This window comes from Lathyrus oleraceus, chromosome 5 (genome assembly GCF_024323335.1).
Source record: "Lathyrus oleraceus cultivar Zhongwan6 chromosome 5, CAAS_Psat_ZW6_1.0, whole genome shotgun sequence".
In the NCBI taxonomy this organism is placed as follows: domain Eukaryota; kingdom Viridiplantae; phylum Streptophyta; class Magnoliopsida; order Fabales; family Fabaceae; genus Lathyrus; species Lathyrus oleraceus.
In genome coordinates, this window is record NC_066583.1 from 622,353,295 (window position 1) to 622,379,983 (window position 26,689).

Below are 26,689 nucleotides of genomic sequence, written 5' to 3' on the forward strand. Positions count from 1 at the left end.
ATTCAATCCAATGTATTTTATATAGATTGAGTCATGATTTTGACTAAATTGAATCCAATCAAACCTATTTACGTCCTACTTAGTTGTGTGCCACTATAATATATTCTTATATAGAATTTTAAAACTTGTTCAATTAAACTTATAAAATATACCCATTTTGATTTAAAAAAAATCATTTTTTTAATTTAGAAAAATGTAAATCCCCAAAATTGCAACAAGAAAAAACCACCGAATGTGAAAATGTAAAGAAACGCAGACGAATTACTTGAGAAATAATTCCAAATCTATCCCTGCAAGTTTATATCGTTAATTTCGTCCGAGAAAGCTCCAAATTTCAACCGAACCAGAAGAACGAGAAGAGATGATAGAACAAGAAAAATTTCTCCATTAACATGCATGCCTTAACTCCTTCTCAAATGTTGCTTTCTCTTTCTCCAATTTTCCCATTTCTTCAACCTTCTTCACGCCTCCATTACCAAAACCAAACCACTTGTTCAATTTCCATACCTAGATGCAGAATCCACCATAGAATCTACACCAATAGAAATCAGCATGAGGGCAAAGGAAGAGGTAGCAATAGAATAACTGTAATTGTAAAGGCAAGGCGTGGCGAGTCTCCGTATGAGGTTTTGGGATTGTCTCCTTCCGCATCTGTGGTTGATATCAAGAAAGCCTATCGGAAACTCGCTCTCAAGTATCATCCTGATGTTAATAAAGAGGTAATTGCTATTATTCCAATCTCTTTGTTGTGTACTGTGTTGAATTTTGAATATTCATCATTGTTGTTGGGTATTTATTCTGTTAGAGAGAACTTGTTGAAACCTAAGTGCAAAACCAATTCTTTTTATTGAGCTATATTTGAACTATTGTTTATTACTTGGGAGAAGTTTTGATAATTAGGGATTTTTTTATCCATTGTTGGAATTGGATATTATGATAGAAACTGATATTAATGCTATGTTTAGATTGATGGAATACAAAGGAGTGAAATTGAGTATAGCAGAATAAAATATAGATCCCACTCATTGTTTGGATATGTTATTAAAAATGTCTCATTCCATTACATGCACTCCGAATCGCCAAATCGGATGAAACAAAAAAAATTGAGGATTGGATGAAATAGGATGAAGTGGCTTTCATCATGTTCCATTCCACTCCTTCTATTATTTGTAAATCTAATCAATGAAATTTCATTTTTTAATACTTCATTCCATTCCATCTCATACCACCAATCCAAACATACCCTAAAAGGAATGAATCAAAGAAAATAAAACGAGAATGATAGAACAATCCTATCCAAAATTTTTCGAAAACAACCGTTTAAATTATTAATACATAATTAACATGCCAGTATGATAGAGAAAGTTTAGAGAAATAGTGATAGAATAGATATGTTGAACACATTGGAAAATATATGGTTTTATAAATGGGGGGCACTCTTCACCCTACAACCCTACAAGTCAGTTTTGTAGAATGAGTTTGGCCAAACCCTCTAATTCTAAGAAGATAAAAAGCCGTTTCTTCTTACCCTTCTCTATTTATTTCTAAAATTAAACAATATAACTTACATAATAACTTTCCAAAACTACCAAAACCGTGGTTATAAAAAGTCTTACATATTATCAGTAGTTTTAAATGATGTGTTAGCAATGCTACAACTACTTTGAAAATTAAATATTTCATGGTTGCAAACTCTATTTGTTTTCGTTGTTGTCTAGGTTGTCGATAGCGCGCTATAGCGGCATAGCATAGCAGTACATGACCTCGGTGTCACGCTTTTGGGCTGCTAACCGCTATCCGCGATAGTGGAAATGGCGGCCGCTATTTGTGGAGTCATGGCGGCGCTATAGCGGTTTACAGACCGCTATTGTGAAGATGAGGCAAATATTATAAGTTTGATTTTTTTTTAGGGCAAATTGATATTTTTCCCTTTTATTTGACTAATATAAAAGCTGCTAGTGATGTTTTAGGTCATTTTCAGTTCTCTCTTCACTCAAATCAGTAAGTGGTGGATCTTTTGACCTAAAAATTTGTCGTTCTCTCTCTCTTTCTCTTAGCAAATTTTCTTCTTCCACATTCTTCTCAAATCAGCAAGCATCCATCTTTCTCATCCATTCTTCTTCTCAAATCAGGAAGCATCCATCTTTCTCGTCCATTCTTTCACATTCCTCTTTACCTATTCATCTTTTTCTTCACTTTCTCATCCATTCACATCTATTTCTCCCCTGTTTTGCTGATTTCTCATCTACTAGCAACCATGGCATCATCTGTTTCACACAAACTTCTAACAACAAAGGTTTTCTTTTTAAATCTATTGGTGACAATATTAACATAAACTTCCAACAACATAGGTTTTTTCAAAGCAATAATTTAACTGGTACTATTCTCCTAAAAAATATTGATGAATGTTGAGAATGGTTGCAACTAAATGAGGATGAAAATGAAATATTGGAAGATGATTTGGTTTTGGGAGAAGAGGGTTTGACTTGGGAAGTTGTTGGTAATGCCACTGAGGCTAATGAACCATCAAGAGTTACTAGACCTCACTCTAGACTTGCTACATTAGTGTTTAATGGAAATGAGGTGGAAGAAGAGTTTGAAATTGAATCAAGTGATGAGCAAGATGATATTAATGTGCTGGAACTTAGGAGTGATGAGGCGGATGTGATTTAGTCATTTTGTTTACGTTTGTTTATGTTGAGTATTTGATTTAGTCATTTTAAAAACTTCTGTTTTTAAGGCATTATATATGTTGTTGAAACTTAGTTTAAGTATTATGTATTCATGTTAAATATTTACCTTGTTTTTTAAAGCTCACAATAACGGTCATCCCACTATCTGCCATAGTATTTTGGGGGTCCGGCGCTACGCGCCGCTATGCAAGATTAACAACCTAGGTTGTTGTTGCAATGTTGTCCCATGAAATTTTCCTGGATTGCTCAAGAGATTGTTTCAAACAGTTTCTTGATTTTAACTATATTTCCAATTATTGTATCAATAGTTAACTATCAGAAGATACAAAACTTGGTACTAATTTTTGCATTTTAAAGTGTACTCTCACAGATTAATGCACAGGAGAAATTTTTGAGAATAAAACATGCATACAATACGTTGCTAAATTCTTCGCGCAGAAAGTATGATTCTGGAAATCGTGGTTCTAATTCTTCTCAAAGAAGCCAAAGATGGAATCCACAAACTGAAGAAGAGTTTTATGGATTAGGTAAATCTTTATAATAACTTGCAGTCTTGTTTGGAGATCTATCTACAAACTTCAATTTTGAATACTTTTTCAATTCTTCATATGCCTCCTGTCCTGTCTGTCTTTCATCAAGTTAGCAACATTTTTAAAAGGAAAGAAACTTATGTTAATATCTTACTGCTGCAGGTAATTTTTTGAGAGATGTTGAAATAACAATAGGTAGTTATATATACTCTCTGGTAGACATCATGTGACCAAGCCAGCCATACGATTAGCCTGCATTTCATTACAAATTTTACTTGGGGAAAGGGATGTCTCTAGTGTTACAACTTAGTTTTATATTTCATTTCATGTATGGTTTGAGATCTGATGATTTCGTTATTACAGGAGACTTCTTTAAGGATCTTCAAGAAGAATTCAGGAACTGGGAAGCCAGTGCGGCTTCACAAGGAAAACCAAAGAGCCTATGGGAGGAATTGGCGGTGAGACTTCCTGTTAATATTTGTATCTGTTTCTAAAGTCACGCATAGTTGATTGTGGTTTATTGACATTGTATAATCCTTTATTATTACCATAGATTTCCAAGAAAAGCCTTAGTAATCAAACAAGGACTCATAATTTTTTTAAATTTTAACTTTCAGGAAATTGGAGAAGAGTTTGTTGGGTTCCTTGAGAAAGAACTCAATATGGTTGATCCAAATGACAATCCTCAAGGAGGAAATCCATCTAATTTATATGGCACAGAGACACCGAGCAACAGGACTCAAGGTGAAGCTAGCAAGGAAAACAAAAGCGTTGAGGATAACCTCGATGAAATAGAAGCTGCTCTTGCCAAGTTAAAAAAGGAGTTAGGTTTATAGAAGAAAAAAATGATAGTTGGTTGAAGCTCAGATGCCAATTTATTGCCTCTGATTTATTTATTATCTTTTGGTGGCTCCTGCTAGCAAAATTGAGTCACCTAATTGAGGAGTAAATATGTATGTAACTTAGTCATTGAAATTGTAGGAATGCATTATAGTCTTCTATATCATGCATGCTCTTCATCTGATACCACCAGCAAATGTTTCCACTTATACACATGGGAATGAAATAGCTATATATTCAGACAGTATATGGCTAATGGCTGGACTTTTCAATTCGGTCTCACTCTTAGATTCTATTTGCGAGTTATGAGAGGAGGAATTCGAAAAAAGAATGTTTAAAGAAAATATTGAGAAATTTTTAATATTTTTTGAAGAATGATTTTGTATAGAGTGATAGATAAATATAATTCAACGATGGTTAAAGGAAATTAGAGATTCCAATGTTCAAAGGTGAAGAAGACGCATATGTGTATCTCTTTCGTGTTGAGCGATACTTTAGTTTGAATGAGGTACGTGAACTAGACAAGCTGCATGCAGTGGTAATCACATTGGAGAAGTCATTGAGCTGATTTTAATGGTGGAAAGAACAAGCACCAATTAAGAGTTGAAAGGAGTTTAAGGCTGCCGTGTTTCACAAGTTTAAAATGGGATTACTCCATAATCCTTTAGGATCATTGCTGAGACTGTCAGTTTCCATTATGTTCTGCTTTTTTCTTGTACTAAATACTATAATTCTCAAATAGAATGACATTGATCATATTTGATCTTCATTATAATGCACAATGTTTTCTACCATACTAATCATATACTTCACTTTCATATCCCGTTTCTACCAACTTTACTCGTGATATGTTTTAGGAGAAAAGTGAAAATTTTGAGCTATAAAAAATCACTTAATTGACTTTCTATTAACATCTAAAACATCATGCAGACAAAAAACATCACCATTTGAACCCCTAAACTTCAGACAATTATATTCATCAAAGAAAAAAGCTCACATAACAAGGTTTCTTCTGTTGTTGCAGCAGTACTCATCACTGGCCGCCAAACATAAAACTATCAAAAAGCAAACATCAAGATGCTGCTACATTAGTATTGTTTCAGAACTTTTGTATCAATTCTCCGAGTACTAAAAAAACCAAGTCTGCTAGTGCAGTATGCAAGCATGGCGTTCACTTTAACCAAAAATTGTAGTTTGATAAAGCCTCCTAGCAACATATTTGCGACTTAAAACCTATCTCCGAAACGGAAGAAAAATGCACCAGTTCCTGAGTTATGATCAATGGCATATTCTGCTCTGGCATTACCAATAATGGCACCAATACCATAAGATGAACCCTGACCCATTCGCCTATAGACTTCTGAAGGATTCCCCATGACATCCTTTGAACAACCTAGATCATTGCGAACCCAAACACATTCACGCCTTTAACAGGTATCCGTAACTCAGCTGCAGCCTGTGGAAAGAAAGAGAAATTAGTTGTCTCCTGAGTATCGGGCTGGTTTGATCCCGGTTATACTTCAGTCTGGTTGAACCAATGTCCATTTTTTAAAACATTGGTCTGAATAGCACACAGATGATAAAAATCAGTTAAAACATAATCATGACGAAGAATGATAAAATGAGTCTAGTGATTCCTACCTCCAGCATGTTTCTGGAAACACCAAGCTCGCCCATGCCATAACCCCTTACAGAATAAGGGCCACCGAGAGCAAAAGCATCATAACTTGGAAGATCGCCAAAACAACCACCATGACGGCCGTGGAGGACGAGCACTGGTGGTGGTGATTTACCATCTCCTTCCTCCACAGACATCAACTGGAAAAATCGTGTCAAAGTTAGCAGGTAGCGATTGAAGAATGGGGACTTAGTGCCTTGATCCACCTGTAATTTTCATAAGTGAACAATGTATAATCAGAAAGCGTTGCCAATATCATACATCAAGAGTTTAAAATAAAAAACATCAATATCTTGTCCTCTAAGCAAGGTTACGAACGCGCTTAGTTAACCTCAAAACATCAGATACACTAAAATACAAATTTAGAATGAGATAGTCATTAGTCACCTGAAACATACTTCTCACTCCAAATAATGCTTCGTTCACAAAACGTGTGTTATCACGAGTGATGTTTGCCTGTAAAAACGCCATGCGATCAATGCCAGTACCATTGAGGCTGGTAGGAGGTCCATTTAGTAAAAGTGAACCATTGGGTAATACTTTTGCAGCTTCTGCAATGATCTTGAAATTTTCATCACGAGTTGTTATCTCTTCCATCACAAGTCCATAAGTGAACTTACTCTGCGGCGTGAAACTCTGCGTGGCACAAACATAAAAATTAAGATAAAAAAACACTACATTAACCTAAATAGTCATTCCAGGTTTATGAGTTCATGTAATGATAAAGATCAAGCAACTTGCCTCTGTAATATTAGCTTTGACACCAGCACGATCAATCCATACTGGCGGCAGTTCATCCACCCCAGGCCCTGCAATGAATGTTGGACTAGTCTTTCGGCTATTGAAACAGTTCACATGGAGAGTACGGTTTCGTGGATCATCTAGACCATCCCAATATGGATGTGTGTACTCTAGCTTAAATGCAAGATCATCCTAGGAGAAAACATGAAGGACATTTTCATATACCAATACCAATATCTACAAAACACAAATCTGTTCTTAAAATACAATACAGAAACTCAACAGACTAACTCAAGAGTACCTGAGGGTAGAGGAAGTTGCCGGTGGTTATAGAGCCACTAACAGATAGTGATGTTAATTTAACCATCAATCACGTTTCTTTTATCTTCTTTCTTAAGTTATTTTTTTTATAATAAAGTTAATCAAGTTTAAGAAATACTTGAGTCTTGACCAAGATAATTACTTGGTAAACACATTTATTAGATTGCTTTGTGAAACAACGTTGATCATTCATGTCTTTGATGAAATTAAAATGGATGCAATGTGCGTCGTCATTTCACGAGATACATTTCTATATTTATTTAGCTCATAAGAAGATTTCTTTAAAAAGACATGTCTTAGAGTTGTCTTCTACAAAACCCCCTAGTTGCTCCATGTAGATTGTGTTTTAAAGGTCGAAATTGTTTAACATCCATTTTAGCCAACACAGTATTATATAGATTCATAATAGCAATAATAATCCTTATGGGACAATACCTAATTTCTTTAATCCCCATATTACCTTTCTTCTTCTGATAGATATAATTGTATCCAACTACCCTTTGTCTCCCATATATTTTCACAAGTTCCCAAGTATGGCTCTTCTCTAGTGAATACATTTCTTCATTCGAGCCATTATTTACTCTCATTTCTTTCAAAAGCCTCCTTAAAGGTCTTTAGTTCCGAGTCTTCAAACCCTTTAGCCTTATTTAAAGCTTAACAAATCAACATAACCATACCTTTTAGGCGGTTAAATTTTTTTCCTCACCCTATCACGAGGCAAATGATAATTTCTAGCTACTATAGATTTAACTTTCTTAGAACTAGAAATGGAAGCCTCAATATCTTCATCATCTTTAGTCTCACTAGTAGTAAATTCCACCTTAAATTTAACTTTCTCAACCTTAGTTTTCGAGTCTTCAACTTCCAGGTCTTTCCACTTTATCATAGTTGAATAATTTGATATATTATGATTAAGAATATACAAGTGCTAATTTCTTTAAATATAGTATTTTGACCTAATGGGCCTTACTAAAGATCCAAACTTAAACTACTAATAAAAATAACAAATTAATTAATTATTTATAATACTCCCCCTCAAGCTGATGAATATATATCTATCATTCTTAACTTGGAAACAATTTCTTCAAAGTTATTGTTGTCCAGTCTTTTTGTTAGAAAATCTGCAATGTTGTCTTGAGAGGACACATATGGAGTACAAATAAGGTCATTGTCTAATTTTTCTTTAATGAAGTGTCTATCAACTTCAATATGTTTGGTTCTGTCATGTTGCACTAGGTTATGAGCTCTGCTAATAGCCGACTTATTATCACAATAAAGTCTCATCGGGTCATCACACTTTATCCTCAGATCTTCTAAGATTGATTTCAACCATATTAGTTCATATATCCCTTGTGTCATTGCCCTGAACTCAACTTCAGCACTAGATCTCGATAATAACATTTTGTTTCTTATTGTTCTAGAATCAGAAGGTTCCGAACAAGCTCAGAGGTCACAAAGAATCATAAACATTCCGAGAAGGTTTGCAAAGTTTGACATGCTGCATGATACTGAAGTAGATTCTGAAGGGAAAGTTATTCAGTGTGCCATGTTAGTAGACTCTGAACTCGTAAGTATGAAAGAAGCTCTCAAGCAGAAAGTCTGGCTGAAGGCCATGAAAGAACAACTTTATGCCATAGAGAGAAACAAGACTTGGAAACTGACAAAACTTCCAAAGAACAAGAAAGCCATTAACATGAGATGGGCTTATAAGGTGAAGCTAAAGTCGATGGATCAATGGCAAACACAAAGCAAGGTTAGTTGTGAGAGATTTTTAGCAGAAACCTGAGTTAGATTACTTTGAAGTGTTTGCCCCTGTAGCAAGACATGAAACAATCAGGTTGGTGATTGTGATAACTGCTAATAGGAATTGACCTCTGATGCATTTAGACATGAAATCTCATTTCTGAATGATCCATTAGAAGAAAAAGTTTATGTGTCATAACCTCCCGGATTTGAGAAAAATAATCAGGAAGGGATGGTGTATAGATTACACAAAGCTTTGTATGGACTGAAGTAAGCCCCTAGAGCTTGAAATTTGAAAATTGATTCATTTTTCAAGAAGCAGAGATTTTAGAAATGTGAGATGGAGTATGTTGTCTATGTTCAGCATACTTCTGAAGGAAATATGATTTTGGTGTGTCTGTATGTTGATGACATATTGCTAATAGGAAGTTGTGAACATGAGATAGCTAAGTTTAAGAAGGAGATAATTGATGAGTTTGAGATGACTGATCTAGGAAATATGGTTTATTTTCTAGTGATGGAGATTATGTACTCTGAGAAAGGCAGAATTTTATATCAACTGAAATATGAACTTGAGCTTCTGAAGAGATTTGAGCTACTGAATTGTAAAGTTGTTGTCACACTTGCTGATACAAATCAGAAATTGGATTCTGGTTCTGATGGTGATGATGTAGATGCGACAACATTCAAGCAGTTGGTAGGTTCTCAGAAGTATTTGTGTAATATCAGACCTGATATTTGTTATGTAATTGAAATGGTGAGTATGTTTATGAGTAAACCAAAGTGGTCTCATTACCAAGATGCTATCAGAATTTTGAGGTATATAAAGGGAACTCTGAAGTATGGAGGTTTGTTCCCTTCTAGTGCTGAAACTGACTCAGAACTTCTGAGTTACTCAGATTCTGATTGGTGTGGAGACAGAGTTGACCGAAGAAGTACTTATGGATACTTGATTAAGTTTCTAGGAAATCCTATTTATTGGTGTTCAAAGAAGAATCTGATTGTTGCTTTGTCAACCTGTGAAGCATAATGAATTATAGGTGTTGTGATTGCATGTCAAGCTGTGTGGCTTCTGAATTTACTATAGGATCTGAAGATCAAAGTAAACAAGCCTCTGAAACTGATGATTAATAACAAACCTACAATCAATCTTGCTAAGAACCGAGTGCTTCATGGGAAAAGCAAGCATATTGAGACTAAGTATCACTTTCTGAGAAATTAGGTTCAGAATGGAGTAATAGGAGTTGTGAACTGTAACACCCAAAAGCAATTGGCAGATGTTCTGACAAGGCGATCAAGACTGATCAATTTCTCCGCTTGAGGGATGGAATTGATGATGTTAGTTTTTGTTAAGATGAATATGAATTAAAGGATAATGTTAGAATTAATCCATTTTCAGAAACTTGTAGATAAAGTTTGTTATAAGGTATTTTAGTATTTTCTCTTAAGTCCTACTTGTATTTAAGCAAGTGAGTGATGTGAATATTTATCATCCTTTTGCAGTTTGTGTAGCAGTGTGCGTGTGCAACTATTTGTAACCATTTATTCTCTCTTTTCTCTCTTGTTTCCATTGTTCATCTTTATCACCTTGTTCACCAACACAAACAAAATTTCAATTAAATGATAAAATATCTAAAATAATATTTTAAGAATAATTATTCAAACCAAATATTTATTTAAAGTTTTTATTAATGCTTTTTTAAAATAATTTTATACAAAATTATATAAGATTATAAAAATCATTTTATGCATAAACTTTTACTTGAATTATCCTTAACTGTGTTAGTTGGTGGTCTAAGTGTTTTTTTTTCTTGTAGTCTTTTATTTTCTTAGTGTAACGGAAAAATATATTTTTTTAAAATAATCACTATTTAAAAAAAACCAATATTTCAATTTTTTCTCTCCAAAATAACCACCTTTCAAAATAGATGCGCTAGATGAACTGGCACATCAATTTTGAAACAGAAGGAGGGACCAACATCATTGGCGCATGCTTTGAAAGCATTAAATGGTGGCGCCAAGGGAGTTGACGCCTATGCTTGGCATTTGGTGTATGCGCCAATTCATCTAGCGCATACACCTTTGTATTATTATTATTATTTATTCTTATTATTATTATTTTTTAAAATTTTATTTATTTTTTAATAAATAATGAAATATAATATTAAAAAAAAATTATTCATGATATAATAAATGTTACATGAGATTGACAAAAATTTAATGACCGGCTCGATCGAAACGTCCCTTTGTTCCACATCAAGGTGCATTAGTTTGTCTTCGAGGTCTCCCACGATTTTTCTGAGGTGTTTGGCGTTTTTGCTTGCTGACCTGATCCAATGATGGCTGGTGTGAAGGTCCGACAGAAGTTCCAACGGTATTTGATAGATATGTCATCATTTGTTCCAAATAGCCGGGAGGGATCTGACCAACGGCGCTTCCGTAATGTAGTTCGGTTCCCATGTTGTCGTAGTTGGGTCGATGTGGTTGGGTGAATTATGGACGGTATAATTGCCCAAATTGGGACATTGAATCGTTTTGGAAACGAAACAATGGTTCCTGTGGTGTACTATAGTTAAACAATGGTTTGGTGTTTTGATTATGGGATGTTTGGGTGGTCATTGGTGGGGGGCTATGATGAAGTGACCCATATGAATCATTTGGGCTATAGACGGTTGTGGTTGATGCGTATGGTTGTTGGTGGGTAGGGTTTGATTTTAGTTTTGTGGTTGGGTGGGTGGCATGAATGGATTGCGAGGTTGGGTGTTTGGTTGTTGGGTGGGTGACATGAATGAGTTGCGAAGTTGGTTGTTTGGTTGTTGGGTGTATGTGGTAGGTTGATGATGTGATGTTGGTTGTTGGGTTTGGGTTGTTTGGCATTGGTGTTGGATGAGGACTTGTTGTTGGGCGTATGATGACGAAGCTAGTTGGCCTGGATCAATCAAATATAGTGGCTCAGACACAAATTGTTGCGTTGTTACCGACTTAAACAATGCCATATATTGTTGAGTTGGTAATGCACCATGTATGACTGGTTTGTTTAAGATGTGTTGTCGTCAATTCCTCCAATGACGACACGTCTCTTTTGCGAAGTCTCTCCAATCAGAGTAATCCCATTGGACATCGACTCTTTTTTGATGTCAATCTCCCAAATACGTCGGAGGTTCTGGAATCTGTTGTTGCATGTCGAACTACAGTTTTACCCGGTCACTCTGGTGCATCTCCATAGTAGTGAACCGGATAATTGGTGTCTTTGCTGTCTAAAATGCATCATTATCATGGTTAAACTGATGATCAAGACCCAAATATGGCCTCTAGATAAACTGCACAACAATATGACACGATTATATGATAAATAATTTGATAAGTATGTTTAAATTAAAATAGAGTTGTGTAGGAGTATTACATCGTCTGATTCAATGTGATCCAATAGATTGCGATAAACTACTATAACGTGTTTCGGACACCTATTGTAGTTCATCCTTCTAATTGATCACCTAGATCATAAACAATTGATAAATATTATGTACAATTAATAGTAATATAAAGTCTAATTAGTTATATGGTAAAGTTTTAAACTTACTTTGTTGCAAACGAGAATATGAATGACTTCTCGTTTACCGGGGCGGGTGACGACATTCTTGACCAACCACATACTTTTAGCAAATACGCACATGAATAAAAAGTACAAATATTTTTTTTGGCATTTTTACACATTGCATTATATAGATGGGCCAACACAGTTGAACCCCAATTATATGTGCTTACCTTATTAATGTTACGTAACAACGATAAATACATAATATTTATTGTATTACCAATACTTTTTTGGAAATAAAAAATTACCAAATAAAATCATAATATAACACCGAACTTTAATTATTTTTTCGTACTTGGTTGATTCTTCGGACAATATTACATGATCAGTGCCCATACCGAAGGTGAAATATTTGAGCATCAATTATTCGGTTTTTGTTTTCGCAACACAGAGGTAACTCGGTTTACAATAAATCGCTTATCAAAGTTTTCACATCTGAAACAAAGAATAGAAAAGAAATTGCAGTGCAGTCCTGTAGGCCAAATCATCTATAAAATTCGGTTTGGTTTGTAGAAAACCAGGTGAAGTTTTACCAAAAGAAGATTCGAGATGATGATGGTGTTTAACATATGTTTGTCAGTCACGAACAATCTGGGTACAACGATATAGAGTTGTATATATTACTACAACAACAACAAGTGTTTCAGTTCATTGATCAATCACAAGTGTTTTGTGAAATTGATGACGGCGAACAAGCTAAGGTGAATGTTGTAGATGACGAAGAAGAAGAAGCCAAGATTTTGGTTGATTCAATGGTGAACGCTGATGAAGAAGAGTATCCATTACCAGCTAGTCATGTATATTGTCCACCTCAACACATGACAAGGTTGAATTTGGGTTCCAATGAACCTTCATCATATATATGGTACAATCCTTATGTGTAAATGCAAGGATCTTTGAAACAAGGAGACACATTTCGCACAAAAGAAGATTGTCTAAAAGCCATTCAAAAGTTTCACATGGAACTATCAGATGATTTCAGAGTTGATAGAACTAATGCATTGAGGTACAAAATTTATTGTCCGAATGAGCACTGCCTTTTCAGGTTGTCAGCTTCGTATGGAAGAGGAGAGATTCTTGGGAGATTGGACCCATGGGTCCAGTTCACACATGCATACGCACAAATCCAATGCAAAACCATCAGAGACTAAGCTCTCGGCTAATATGCGATGAAATATTATCTGTCATTGACGACAATCCATCGTTAAAGGTGAGTACAATAATCTCGCATATTATAGCACAATACCACCACACTCCATCATATAGGAAAGATTGGATAGCTAGGACAAAGGTTGTTGAAAAAGTGTGTGGCAATTGGGAGAAGTCTTATAAACAACTTCCAAAATACCTGTTGGCTCTAAAACAGTATGCTGCAGGGACTATTGTCAAGTTGGAAATGTTGCCCGCATATACACCAGACGAGACGTGTGCTATTGGAAATTGAATATTCCACCGTCTCTTCTGGGCATATCAACCATGCATCATAGGTTTTTCTTTCTGTAAACCTATTATACAAATTGATGGTACATGGTTGTACGGAAAATGCAAAGGAATGTTACTGATGGTAGTGGCACAAGATGACAACAACAACATTTTTACAATCGCCTTTACCCTTGTTGAAGGGGAGACTGTTGAGGGATGGAGTTTTTTCCTAAGAAATATGTTATTGCACGTTGCACCTGAACCTAACTTATGTTTGATCTCTGACAGACACCCTTCAATCATATGTGCATATAATAACATTGATAATGGCTGACAAGATCCTCCTTCGACGCATGTCTTATGTATTAGACATATTGCTCAGAATTTTACGCGGGAGATCAAAGACAAAACATTATGGAAGAAGGTTATCAACGCAGGTTACGCATTATCAGAACCTTCTTTCAAACACTACCACGAAGAAATAAGATTGTCAAACGCAGATGCAATACGGTGGATCGAGAGTATTCTATTGGAGAAGTGGACTAGGGCATATGACAACGGTCAACGTTGGGGCCACACGACAACAAATCTTGTGGAATCAATGAACTTTGTCTTCAAAGGCATCCGTAACTTACCTATAACCTCTTTGGTGAAGACAACATATTTCAGGCTAGGGGCGATGTTTGAGACCAGACTTTCCAAATGGAGTTCAGTGTTGTAATATGGGCAGTTGTTCAGTGATGCTTCAATGAAATTCATTAGACATGAAGTTGCCAAAGCAAACACACACGTGGTCACGGTGTTTGACCATACTAAAGATTGGTATAGTGTTGCCGAATCCATGGATCACAATGAGGGCATGCCGATGGGACAATACATAGTGGAGCTAGATAGAGGTTGATGCGACTACGGAAAGTTCCAAGCCTTTTGTACGCCCTGCTCCTATGTCATTGCGACATGTTCAAAGGTTCGAAGGGATCCATCATACTTATTATCTGACGTTTACAAAGTCACAAGCCTATCAAATGTTTACAAAATTAGTTTTTCTGTAGTGGCAAAAGAGGATTGATGGCCAGAATATCAAGGAGACATCGTCTGGCACAACGAAGTTATACGAAGGAAGAAAAAGGGTTGCCCAAACAACACTCGTATTTGAACTAAAATGGATACGACGAAAAAAATAGTAAGATTATGTAGTTCATGTCGTCATCCAGGTCACAATCGTACTAACTGTCATAGTGTTGGAACGAGCACAATCAGATAAATTCACATGTACCTCTGTTGCAATATATGAAAAACTAAATTTATTTCATATTATAAATTTGTGAGGAAATACCATTACATAAACAACAACACAAACAACGCAAACATTTAAAATACAATAAATAAGCAATTACAACCATCAAAACAATTTTGAACATATAATGCATCATCCTATGAACGTCTCTGTCAGTCCTAATATTCACCCATTCACGCACTTCTCCATTTTGGTTGAACGAACGTGGACACAAGCCATTGGATTCTTCTAATCCTTTCACCATCTCCAATTTCTCCATCTAACCAACTGTTCAACGTCCGATTAAGACGTTCAAATGAATCTATATTCCAAAGTCGAATCTTTATGAAGACGTAACGACGGAAAAGATTAAATCAGCATTTCGCTTGTGAATGTATTCAGACATTGTTAAAACTCAAAAACTTGAAGGAGAGTGAAGTTGAATGAAAGAAAATATGGTTGTAGGGTAAAAATTATGTGAAAAATATGGCTCAAGGACGAGGTATTTATAGAAGGAGTAAGAAAATGCATGCGCCAAAGGGCTAGGCGCTACACATGTCAACACATGTAGGCGCCAAAAGCATTGACGCAAGCAAATGCACTACATGCATGCACCAACTCACTTGACGCCGCCATTTAATGTTTCCAAAGCATGCGCCAGTGATGCTGACACCTCCTCCTGTTTGAAAATGAATGCGTCAGTTCATCTGATGCATCTGTTTTGAAAAGTGGTTATTTTGAAAAAAAAATTAAAATATTAATTATTTTGATTTTTTTTTTAAAATAGTAATTATTTTAAAAAAAAAAATCAAGAAAAAAAAGCCTAACAAAAAGATTGAAAACTATTATTATAAAAAGACAAAAAAAAATGCAAAGCATATAATTATAAATCATAATTTATTTATTTATTTAAATTACATTATCAATCAATTTTTTTTCTATATTTATTATCATGGCTTAGTCAAATCACTATTAAAGGTCAAATAATCATTTGTGATGTTTAGCAGCCATAAATTTTGTGACCAAACAAATGTATCTCTACTCTATTTAGCCTTCTAAATCATTGCACAATGCTATAATCTCGGAACCAATTCCTCCACAATGCTTCATTTTGTGTTAAATTAATAACTTTTTATTATTAACCATAGAAATTAATCACAACCATTGTTTTAAAAGCTGAAGCACGTTGCAGTTTTCATGAAACTTTTCAGAATAATGCCTCAGACAGAGCGCACTTACAAACATGTTAGTACTACAACAAGAAGTCCTTCCATTGCTACCATGGAACAATTCCTCCGAGGTAACACCTAAAAATTATGATTAATCACATTTATATTCTTGGTTAATGAAACTATGCTAATTATTAACAAGTTTTGACCCGGGAAACATGTAATTACATGTGTCAGTGTCATGTCGACGTCAAACATTAACAAGTGACTGACGTTACAGATACATATTTGTTCAGAGATATCACATCTATGTATATTTTATTATCTTATGTATCTACTAACCATTTGAATATTTGAATAATGTTACTTATTTATGAAGTCATCCCAAAATTTGTGCATCAAATAACACAACAAAATTGCTTGCATCACAAGTAACACCTATGAAAATATAATCTAATTTATGTTTTTGTTTCCATGTGCAGGAGGGGAGTCCTCACCAACCTACTCTCCCACATCTGTTTCTTCCCCTTCTTCTCCTTACTTTGGGATGAAGTCCCATGACCTTGAAGAAGATCATAGTCTCTATCAAAGAAAATCAGTTCTCACCAAAGTGAAGGAAAGGGCCAAGAAATTAGTCTTGCGCAACAGCCTTAGCAGGAAAAGACTAGACGAAGAAAACCCAACTCCTTCTTGGGGAGTTAACCTAGAAGACGAAGAGGAAGATGAAGACGATCCTGAATATCTCGGAGCTCCAAGTAATAAACATAATTCTTAAATTCATAGAACACATTTTACAAAACCGCCACTAACACAATTACAATCAGACACTGACTACAACCGCAATTTAAAATCTTATTACGATGTTTATTCGTTTTTCGCCAAGAAATGTTGCTTCATTATACATTCTTTTATTTCAGTCTATGAATCGGAGCTAGCACCTGAGGAGTACAAAGAAAATGCAAGACAACATCCAAGAGCGAATCCAGTAATCTCTGAGAAACGTGTTCTAAAGACAGTGAAATCAGGAGAACATGATCAAGAAAATGCACTAACATCTATCAAGTCCACATCACCAACAACAACAATAACAAAAAGTCCTCAACTTGCAACAACACCAACTAATAGCCCAAAACAAAACACATCAATGACTCAGAAACCGACATCATCCAACGTTGAAGGGTCAAACTCAACGTTGAAGGGTCCATCATCTCAATCTGCTTCCTCCTCCAAATATCATGTTGGTTCAATAACCCCTGTTGCTCCTTTCACTTCAATAATGATGAAAACCGCGTCGCCTTCTCTGCCGAGTGTGAAGACTAATTCTACAAGTCCTAAAAGTTCATATCATTCTCCAGGATTGTTGAGTCCTAGAAGAGGTTCTAATGGTTCTAGTGTGATTGAGAGGATGAAAGGAGTTGTTAGTTCTTTGCTAAAGAATGATGAACAAGCACATCTAAAACATGTCGTCAAAAGTCCCACAATACATGTTAATTCCTCACAAACAAGCTACACTACACATGATGGTACATATAATATAAATAGCAAACGTTTAAGATTTGTTTCTATATTCTATACGTTTTCTTAAACATTGTTTGTTCTTATATACTATATATTTTTTTAAATATTGTTTGTTCCTATATACTATATAGTTATACTAATATGATATTTGTTTGACCTAGACATTTTTTTCTTCTTTTAATAACAAATTATTTTGGCCACAGAAAGACAATAATTCATGTGATGCTTCCACATTTTGCAGATGGTCGAGGAGCGGAGAATCGTAGGAGAATTCTTCAGACAAATTAAAAAGTCATTGCAATGTATATGTACTTTTTACATTTTTGTATATAACCATTTGTATAGTATATGTATATGTATGTATTTTTTTTTTCTTTTTTTTGTATATGTGTGTCCAATAAATAAACTTAAGATAAATTACAAGATTGTATAAAAAAAAGTACTAGTTTGTAAAGAATAAAAAAAGTTATGTAATATGTGCAGTATGATTACCTATAAATGTGATCAAGTAATGTGCGCATTGCCTAACAAGTAACAACACTATATATAGAGATTTTATGTCAATTAAAAATATATGTCTTGTGTTTTTTAAATGATTATCATTGACAAATATTTATTATGTTTTTTTATATGTGTTTATAATAAATAATTGTCTAATACTTTTTATTTATCAATGATCAAATATTTATATATTTTATATATTTATACATGACAGATATTTGTTCCATATAGTTTTTTATGTGTGGTTGAAAAATATTTATCTCAGTTTTATATAATAATAAATATAAATATTTATCTTGTATTTTAATTATATATTAATCAATAACATATATTTATTGTGTCCTTTTTTTTATAGATCAAACACAATTGGATAAAATGTGTAGCTGCAAAATGTGTTAAATTTCTAAAACTCGGTAAAGTGTCACAATATTAAAGCAATTTAAAAATAGTTTATTGAGAAATTTAATGGTGAATAATTTTCTTAAATTTATATTCGACTCAAATTAAAAGATTGTAATTATTCTTATTTTTGTCCAAAAAAATATTAAATATAATAAATTAATGAATAATAAGTATTTGTTTCAAGTATAAATTCTTCTAAAGTAACTTTAACAAAATTGAAGTGGGAAAGATTATGCTTAGCATAGTTTTTGTTTTTATTTCAACAATATTAAATAAATACTAATTTCAATCATTTCTTAAGTCACACTCAAATTAAAATATTATAATTGAAGTGGAACACTTGACCAAAACATAAACGCTTTGTTATCTCTCTTTCATCACTATTCACTCTCCTCAACCATCTTTTTCCTCGTGTATCACCAGTTTGTGAGTTCAACTCCTTTTAGGCAGTTGGATGTTAATTAGTTGGTGGTGGATGCTGAAAGTTTGTGGATGGGTCGGTCATAATTGTGGATGGCACCATCTCATGCACAATTCCTTCTTTCACACATAATGTCTATTCTCTATCACCATCAGTCCTCAGAGTCATGATCTTTCGACCGCTTTATGTAACACCCCAAACTGCTTTCAGGAGTCCTCAGAGTCATGATCTTTCGACCGCTTTATGTAACACCCCAAACTGCTTTCAGGATTATCGACTGACCCCACAAACCAACACAGGTCTTTTCAGCATGTTTTATCCTCACTCACACGCTTCCTGGGAAACTTCCCAGGAGGTCACCCATCCAAATACTACTCTAAGTTAAGCACGCTTAACTATGGAGTTCTTATCTGTTAGGCTACCGAAAAGAAGATGCACCTTGTTGGTATAGGTAGTACTAATTAATCCTTATAAGTCTTCATTCAACCATGCAGTCCCATACCTGCATAGCCTCAGGATCCCTCTCATTCCGATGTGAATTCGGTTTTTCCCCTAGAAGCTGCTAGGAGTGTCTCATTGTCATGCCTCATGCATCGACAACCACTCCATCGCCCTCGGGTGTTACATGTAACCACTCTTCGGCCTCTCCGACCTTGGGTGTTACATGCCCACCAGCTTCCGCTTGGTTCGTCCCCGAACCACATCGTACTGGGAGAGGTATGGCTCTGATACCATTTGTAACACCCCAAACTGCTTTCAGGATTATCGACTGACCCCACAAACCAACACAGGTCTTTTCAGCATGTTTTATCCTCACTCACACGCTTCCTGGGAAACTTCCCAGGAGGTCACCCATCCAAATACTACTCTAAGTTAAGCACGCTTAACTATGGAGTTCTTATCTGTTAGGCTACCGAAAAGAAGATGCACCTTGTTGGTATAGGTAGTACTAATTAATCCTTATAAGTCTTCATTCAACCATGCAGTCCCATACCTGCATAGCCTCAGGATCCCTCTCATTCCGATGTGAATTCGGTTTTTCCTCTAGAAGCTGCTAGGAGTGTCTCATTGTCATGCCTCATGCATCGACAACCACTCCATCGCCCTCGGGTGTTACATGTAACCACTCTTCGGCCTCTCCGACCTTGGGTGTTACACTTTATCTTTCGACCATAGATTTAAACTTGGCAGATACCTCGATCACTTCACTTTTCTTCTTGATCAGGTAAGTCCACAGTTTTCGAATGAAATAATCTATGAATGTAACAAAGTATTTGTTACCTCCAATCGAATCCACCTAGATAGGACCACATAGATCAGAGTATATGACTTCAAGAATTATCTTCGACCTGCTTTCTGCATCCTTACTAAAGTTGTTTTTGTGTTACTTCGCCTGCACACATTCTTCACACACTTTGTTTGGAATGTCGATTTATGGTAATCCTGAAATCATATTTCTTCTCTTCAAATCTCTGATGTCTTTGAAATTGAGATGACCAAGTCTGTAATGCCATATCCATTCATCTCTGCTGGATGTTGTTGCAAGGCACTTATGCTCCATCACATTAAGCTCAATCTTGAAGGTTCTATCATGAGACATTGGAGTCTTCAAGATCAACCTTCTATTCGAGTCGAGAACTCTAATTATCTTGTCTTTGATAGACACCTTGTAGTTCTTTTCGACTAACTACCTTATGTTGAGCAAATTGCTCTTCATGCCTGGTATGTACAACACATTTGAAATTACTGACCTCTTGTCATTTTTCCTCATAATCAGAACATCACCAACACCTTCAGCTACTAGAGTGTTGTCATTTGCAAATTTCATCATGTTCTTCATTGAGGGCCTTATGTTGACAAACCAATCTTTCCTTCCAGACATGTGTGATGAGCATCCTGAGTCCAAGACCACTGGTCCTTGAATCTCTCTTCATCTCTTGTTGTAATCATCATCAACGTCTCTTCTTCTTCTTCATGTTTCGTCAGCTTTGCATAAGTTTCTTGATTCTTCTGCTTTTCTGGACAATCACTAGAATAGTGACCATAATTTTGACAATTTTAACACTGAATGTGACTCTTGTCTGGATTTCGACCACCACCTTTTCCTCTACCTACAGCACCACCCCTTTGGTTGCCTCGGTTCCAGGGTTTTCCCTGATTCGACCAGTTTCCTTATTGCTGATTTCGACCAGTTGAAGCCTCCTCTGCCTCTGTTTCCATTCCAACTTCCTTTGCCTTTTCTTTCTTTTGTTGATTGCGCTTGCAAAGCCATATCGCTCTTCGACTTTCCTGTAGCTCTTTCAGGCATTCTTTGTTCATGAGATTCAAGCATCCCTTGAAGCTCTTCCTTTATCAGTTTTGAAAAATCTGTTGACTTTTATATGACTACTACCACGTGGTAGAACTTTGGAGCCAACGACATCAAGATCTTTCCAACAACAGATCTTGATGTCAACATTTCTCCACATACCTTGATTTGATTCACCAGTTTCGTAATCTTAGTGAAGAAATTAGTTATGCTTTCATTGTCTTCCATCTGAAGCAATTCATACGTCATTTTGTGAATTTGTAACCTCATATTTTTCACTTTCTCTTCGCCTCCAAACGAATTCTCCAGAATTTCCCATGTTTCTTTCGATGATTCTACATCATTAACCTTTTCAAAGTTATCTGGATCAACACATTGATGGATTATAAAGAGAGCTTTATAATTTTTCTTTTTCCAATCTTTATACGTAGCCCTTTCTTGATCCGTCACATTTTTGCAAGCGTTGTTACTCCTTCCTTCACAAGATCCCAAAGATCTTGATAACAGAACACAACATTTATCTGCTTGAACTAATTCTCATATTTGTTGTTCTTGAGAATCGGAAGATTTGCTGGAAAATGTCTGTTGGGATGATTCATTGCCATGGTGATTTTCTTTCCACGAATTGTTTAAACCGGAGCTCTTGATACCAGATGTTGGAAATTCACCACAACCTATGGAGAATTTCAATCAATCTTGATGAACAAGATTGTTACCACCCACGCAATGACAATAAAAGAAAATAACAATGAAGAAAGAAAGAAAGAACATTGGAGAAGAGTATTTTCTGTAGAGTTTCTCTCTGCCCACAATCTTGGGAAAACTTCTTTATTCACTTTGTAACGGCAAAATTTTGTGAATACAACATTACAAGAATAATGATTACTCCATTTATTTATTGATTTAGGTTAACTTACTCTCTAAGTCAAAACTCAAAACTATAAAAGCCCAAAATAGTTAACACTACTAAAATTAGGTTTAAGTCGAAATCTTGTATGAAACAACATGTTTCGACACTTCGACACACTAATACAACTTTGATACTTTCTTGCTTCTGTCGAACAATCTGTTTCGATACAAGAAATTACAATTCAAAAATATATTAAATTATTTTAAATACTAGAATATGAATGTAATTTTTAAGTAAAAATTTCTTCAGCATCTGATTTACTAAATATTGTTTATATATGTTTTCTTGCCTATATAGTTGTACTCTTTATATAATTATATTTGTATAATATAATTTTGCGTCCACAAACTGAAATTTCTAACTTCATCCTTGCCTTAGAGCATCTTATATTATGATGTAATTGGTCTTTAATTTCTAAACACTTCAAACAGTGTATTTGTAGCGTTAGAGTGAAATGAGAATCGACAGTTTTAAAAACTTACACGTTGATTCTAGCAACAAATGTGTGTAGAAAAAAAGAAGAAAATGAGTAAGAGAATAGGTAAAGAGAAGTACTAAGAATTTTTTTTTAACACTTTTTAAAACATTGAGTTTTTTTTACTATTTGAAGTTTATGAGGATACTACCATAAGTTATGTGACACTCATTTTAAAAGTGTGAGAACCACGTGAATTTTAATCAATAGAGTTTTAGAAAGTGTTCAAAATATTTCTCATGTCTAAATAATGTACTTTTCTTACTCTTTAAGTTGTTTTCTATTTGAGTACAAATTTGAGACAATACTCAATAATAATAGAGTTGTTGATGGTAGAGTTGTCAAATCGACAAGGTCCAATGTGGTTGTACCTTAATGGAGGCTGAGGTTTAAAATAATATGGTCTTATTTTGATTTTTTAAAAATAATCATTATTTTTAAATTTAATCTTTAAATAATCAATTTTTTAAAAAAAAAATACCAAAATAACCATTATTTAAAATATTCATGTACATGACATCGAAATCGTTTTTGGTCCTAATAAAACATAAGTAGGAAATAAAATAAGAAGAAGTAATATACAATAAAAACATAAATAAGAAATAAGTAGGAAGTAATAACATACAAATGTCGAGATATTGTCAATTGTTCCTCGATGTTCATCATGCAAAGTCAATGGAGACATAATGCTGCAGAGGTTGAGTGTTGCAGAGGTTGATTGTTAGTGTTGCAGATGTTGATTTTCAGGTTGTCAGTTTCGTACTGGAAGAGGAGTGATTCTTGGGAGATTGGATTCATGGGTCCAGTTCACACATGCATGCTCACGAACCCAATGCAAGACCATCGAAAACTTAACTCTCGGTTAATATGCGATGAAATTTTATCTATCATTAGCGATAATTCGTCGTTAAATGTGAGTACAATAATCTCGCATATTGTAACACAATACAATTATACTTCATCATACAGGAAGACTTGGATAGCTAGGAAGAGGGTTGTCAACGCAGGTTACACATTAACAGAACCTTCTTTCAAATACTACCACGAAGACATCAAATTGTCAAACGCATATGCAGTACGGTGGATCGACAGTATTCCATTGGAGAAGTGGACTAGGGCATACGACAACGGTCAGCGTTGGTGCCACATGACAACAAATCTTGTGGAATCAATGAACCCTGTCTTCAAAGGCATCTGAAGCCTACCTATAACAACTTTAGTGCAAGCAACATATTTCAGGCTAGGGGCGATGTTTGAGATCAGACGTTCTAAATGGAGTTCGGTGTTGCAATCTGGGAAGTTGTTCAGTGATGCTTCAATGAAATTCATTAGACATGAAGCTGCCAAAGATAACACACACGCGGTCATGGTGTTTGACCGTACTAAATGTTGGTACAGTGTTGCTGAGTCCATGGATCACAATGAAGGCATGCCGATGGGACAATACAAAGTGGAACTAGATAGAGGTTGGTGCAACTGCGGAAAGTTCCAAGCCTTTCGTATGCCTTGCTCCCATGTCATTGTGGCATGTTCAAAGGTTCGAAGGGATACATCATACTTACTATCTGACATTTACAAAGTCATAAGCTTATCCAATGTTTACAAAATTAGTTTTTCAGTTGTTGCAAAAGATGATTACTGACCTGAATATCAAGGGGACATTCTCTGGCACAATGAAGTTATGAAGAAAGAAAAAGGGCCACCCAAAAAGCACCCCGTATTCGAACCAAAATGGATATGACGAACAAAATGGTTTGATTATGTAGTTCATGTCGTTAGTCAGGTCACAATCGTACTAATTGTCCTAGTGTTGGAACAAGCACAACAAGATAATTTTACATGTACCTCTTTTGCTTTATATTAAAAACAAAATTTATTAATATGATAACTTTGTGAGGAAATACCATCACAAACAAATACAACACATACAACACACAAACAACATATAAACAACAACACGAACACCTAGAACAATTAAAATACCATTACTATGACTAAGCGATTACAACCATCAAAATAATTTTGAACATATTATGCATCATCCTGTGAACGTCTCTATTAGTCTTAATATCCATACATTCACGCACTTCTCCATTTTGGTTGAACGTAGACTTAAGTCATTGAATTCTTCTAATCCTTTCACCATCTACAATTTCTCCATCTAACCAGTGGTTCAACGTCCAATTAAGACGTTTAAACGAATCTATATTCCAAAGTTGAATCTTTATCGGAGGTGCGACTACTGAAAAGATTAAATTGGCATTTCTCTTGTGAATGTATTCAGACATGATTAAAGAAAACAAATTGAAGGTGATTGAAGAAATTGAAGAAAAATGGAAGGAGGGTAAGAAGTTGTGTGAAATAATATGGGAGATGCGCATGGTATTTATAGAAGAACCAAACCATGCATGTTCCAAAGCACTAGGCTCCACACACACATAACACACACACAAGTATGCGCCAATGCATGTGGCACATACACACATGCACACATGCATGCACCAAGGATAATGATGCCTCCTTTGATGCTTAATTGGATCGCAAGTTCAACTGGCGCATCAGTTAAGAATAGTGGTTATTTTGTCTTTTTTTTTTAAAATTGGTTACTTAGGGATTAAATTTGAAAATAATGGTTATTTAAAAAAAATATCTTATTTTTCTCACCTTTTTTGTTTTTTCAAAATCCCTTCTAAAATTCCAAAATACCATTTATATTTTAGAATTTGCAACATTTTTTTTAGATTTTTAAATTCTAGAATAAGAAAAATGAAAACTTAACCTCAATAACATAAATAATCCATTAATTCAAATAAATTTCAACAACACAATATATCAACAACACGAACATTATGTCGCTTCAATGTTTCTTTATTTCTTAGAAATTGAAGTGATAACTCGACCTTGAAGTTTTAGTTCCTTAGCAAAACCTTCAAGTCACAATGTTTCTTTCACAGTTTCAGTGAGGGCGATATATTCCGCTTCAGTGGTTGATAAGACAACAACCTTCTTAAGTGTTGCTTTCCAACTGATTGTTGTGCCAAGCATAGTGAACACATATCCAGAAATAGATTTTTTGGAATCCATACAACCTGCATAATCAGAGTCGACATATCCTTCAATTTTTACTTTACTATTTTCACCACATGTTCCACCATAAATCATCACTTTGTTCAAAGACCCATTTGTGTACCTTAGAATCCACCAAAGAACCTACTATGTTAGCATATGAGATGTTATTCATATAAGATCTTTTGACCTCAGTACTGGGACACTGATTTGTACTCAGTTTAAATTGAGGGTTTGTCGTAGTCATAACAGGCTTTGATTTCGACATACCAAACTTGTCGAGAATCTTTCATGGGTATGTCTCTTGAGATAAGCATAATTTCGACTACTTTCTGTCTCTTCGGATGTCAATCCCAAGAATCCTAAATGTTGCTCCCAGATCCTTCATATCGAACTCTTTATTGGGTTCATCCTTCACCTTCATTACATCCTCAACATTGTTGCTTGCTATAAGAATATCACCCATATAAATCAACAAAATAACAAATGAATTTCTAGGTCAAAATCTGAAGTAAACACAGTGGTCGAACTTACTTCTAATGAAACCTATGTCTGGCATGAACTTGTCGAATCTCTTATTCCATTATCGAGGAGATTGTTTCAGTCTATGTAAAGATTTATTCATCTTGCACACATAATCTTCCTTTCCCTTTTCTACATACCCTTCAGGTTTCCTCATCAAGATTGTTTCATCTAGATCTCCATACAAAAAAGCAATTTTCACATCAATTTGTTCCAATTCTAGGTCGAATTGTTCCATTATGGCAAGTAACATTTGAATGGACATGTGCTTCACAACATGAGAGAACCCATTATTAAAGTCGACACCTTCTTTCTGAGTGAAACCCCTTACGACCAATCTTGCCTTGTATCTTTTCGACGTCACTCCTTCAATTCCTTCCTTAGCTTTGAAAATCCACTTACAGCTGACTAACCTGGCTCCAACGGGTTTCTTGATCAATTCCCAAGTATGGTTATCATGAAGAGACTTCATATCATTATCCATGGTCTTCAGTCATTCAGTATTATTTTGACTCCTCATAACTTCCTTATAGTATCTAGGTTCTTCATCTAGAACCA

General features: G+C 35.0%; 2 protein-coding genes and 1 pseudogene across 3 annotated transcripts; 2 read left to right on the top strand and 1 right to left on the bottom strand.

The window, feature by feature from the left end:
• The first annotated feature begins 225 nt into the window (after positions 1–225).
• LOC127087200 (uncharacterized) lies at positions 226–4,229 on the top strand. 2 transcript variants are annotated; one of them, XM_051028065.1, is made up of 5 exons: positions 226–719; positions 3,064–3,220; positions 3,386–3,418; positions 3,587–3,681; positions 3,841–4,229. In XM_051028065.1, the coding sequence occupies exons 1-5, from the start codon at positions 393–395 to the stop codon at positions 4,057–4,059; spliced, it is 831 nt and encodes a 276-aa protein (XP_050884022.1). In that variant the 5' UTR covers positions 226–392; the 3' UTR covers positions 4,060–4,229. The 2 variants fall into 2 exon arrangements, with proteins under 2 accessions (XP_050884022.1, XP_050884023.1); XM_051028066.1 differs by lacking the exon at positions 3,386–3,418.
• An 800-nt stretch (positions 4,230–5,029) lies between these two features.
• Positions 5,030–7,689, bottom strand: LOC127082501 (protein TOC75, chloroplastic-like; annotated as a pseudogene).
• An 8,365-nt stretch (positions 7,690–16,054) lies between these two features.
• LOC127087201 (uncharacterized) lies at positions 16,055–18,087 on the top strand. The gene is made up of 4 exons (XM_051028067.1): positions 16,055–16,139; positions 16,491–16,763; positions 16,926–17,531; positions 17,768–18,087. Exons 1-4 carry the CDS (start codon positions 16,055–16,057, stop codon positions 17,812–17,814), a joined length of 1,011 nt encoding a protein of 336 aa, XP_050884024.1. The 3' UTR covers positions 17,815–18,087.
• The last annotated feature ends 8,602 nt before the right edge of the window (positions 18,088–26,689 follow it).

Excerpts from the sequence above, each read along its gene's own strand:
- LOC127087201 (XM_051028067.1), top strand. The coding sequence starts at position 16,055 with ATGCCTCAGACAGAGCGCACTTACAAACATGTTAGTACTACAACAAGA. Across the intron at positions 16,140-16,490 it reads CATGGAACAATTCCTCCGAG|GAGGGGAGTCCTCACCAACC; the intron begins GTAACACCTAAA and ends TTCCATGTGCAG. Across the intron at positions 16,764-16,925 it reads TGAATATCTCGGAGCTCCAA|TCTATGAATCGGAGCTAGCA; the intron begins GTAATAAACATA and ends CTTTTATTTCAG.
- LOC127087200 (XM_051028065.1), top strand. The coding sequence starts at position 393 with ATGCATGCCTTAACTCCTTCTCAAATGTTGCTTTCTCTTTCTCCAATT. Across the intron at positions 720-3,063 it reads ATCCTGATGTTAATAAAGAG|ATTAATGCACAGGAGAAATT; the intron begins GTAATTGCTATT and ends GTACTCTCACAG. Across the intron at positions 3,419-3,586 it reads AGATGTTGAAATAACAATAG|GAGACTTCTTTAAGGATCTT; the intron begins GTAGTTATATAT and ends TCGTTATTACAG.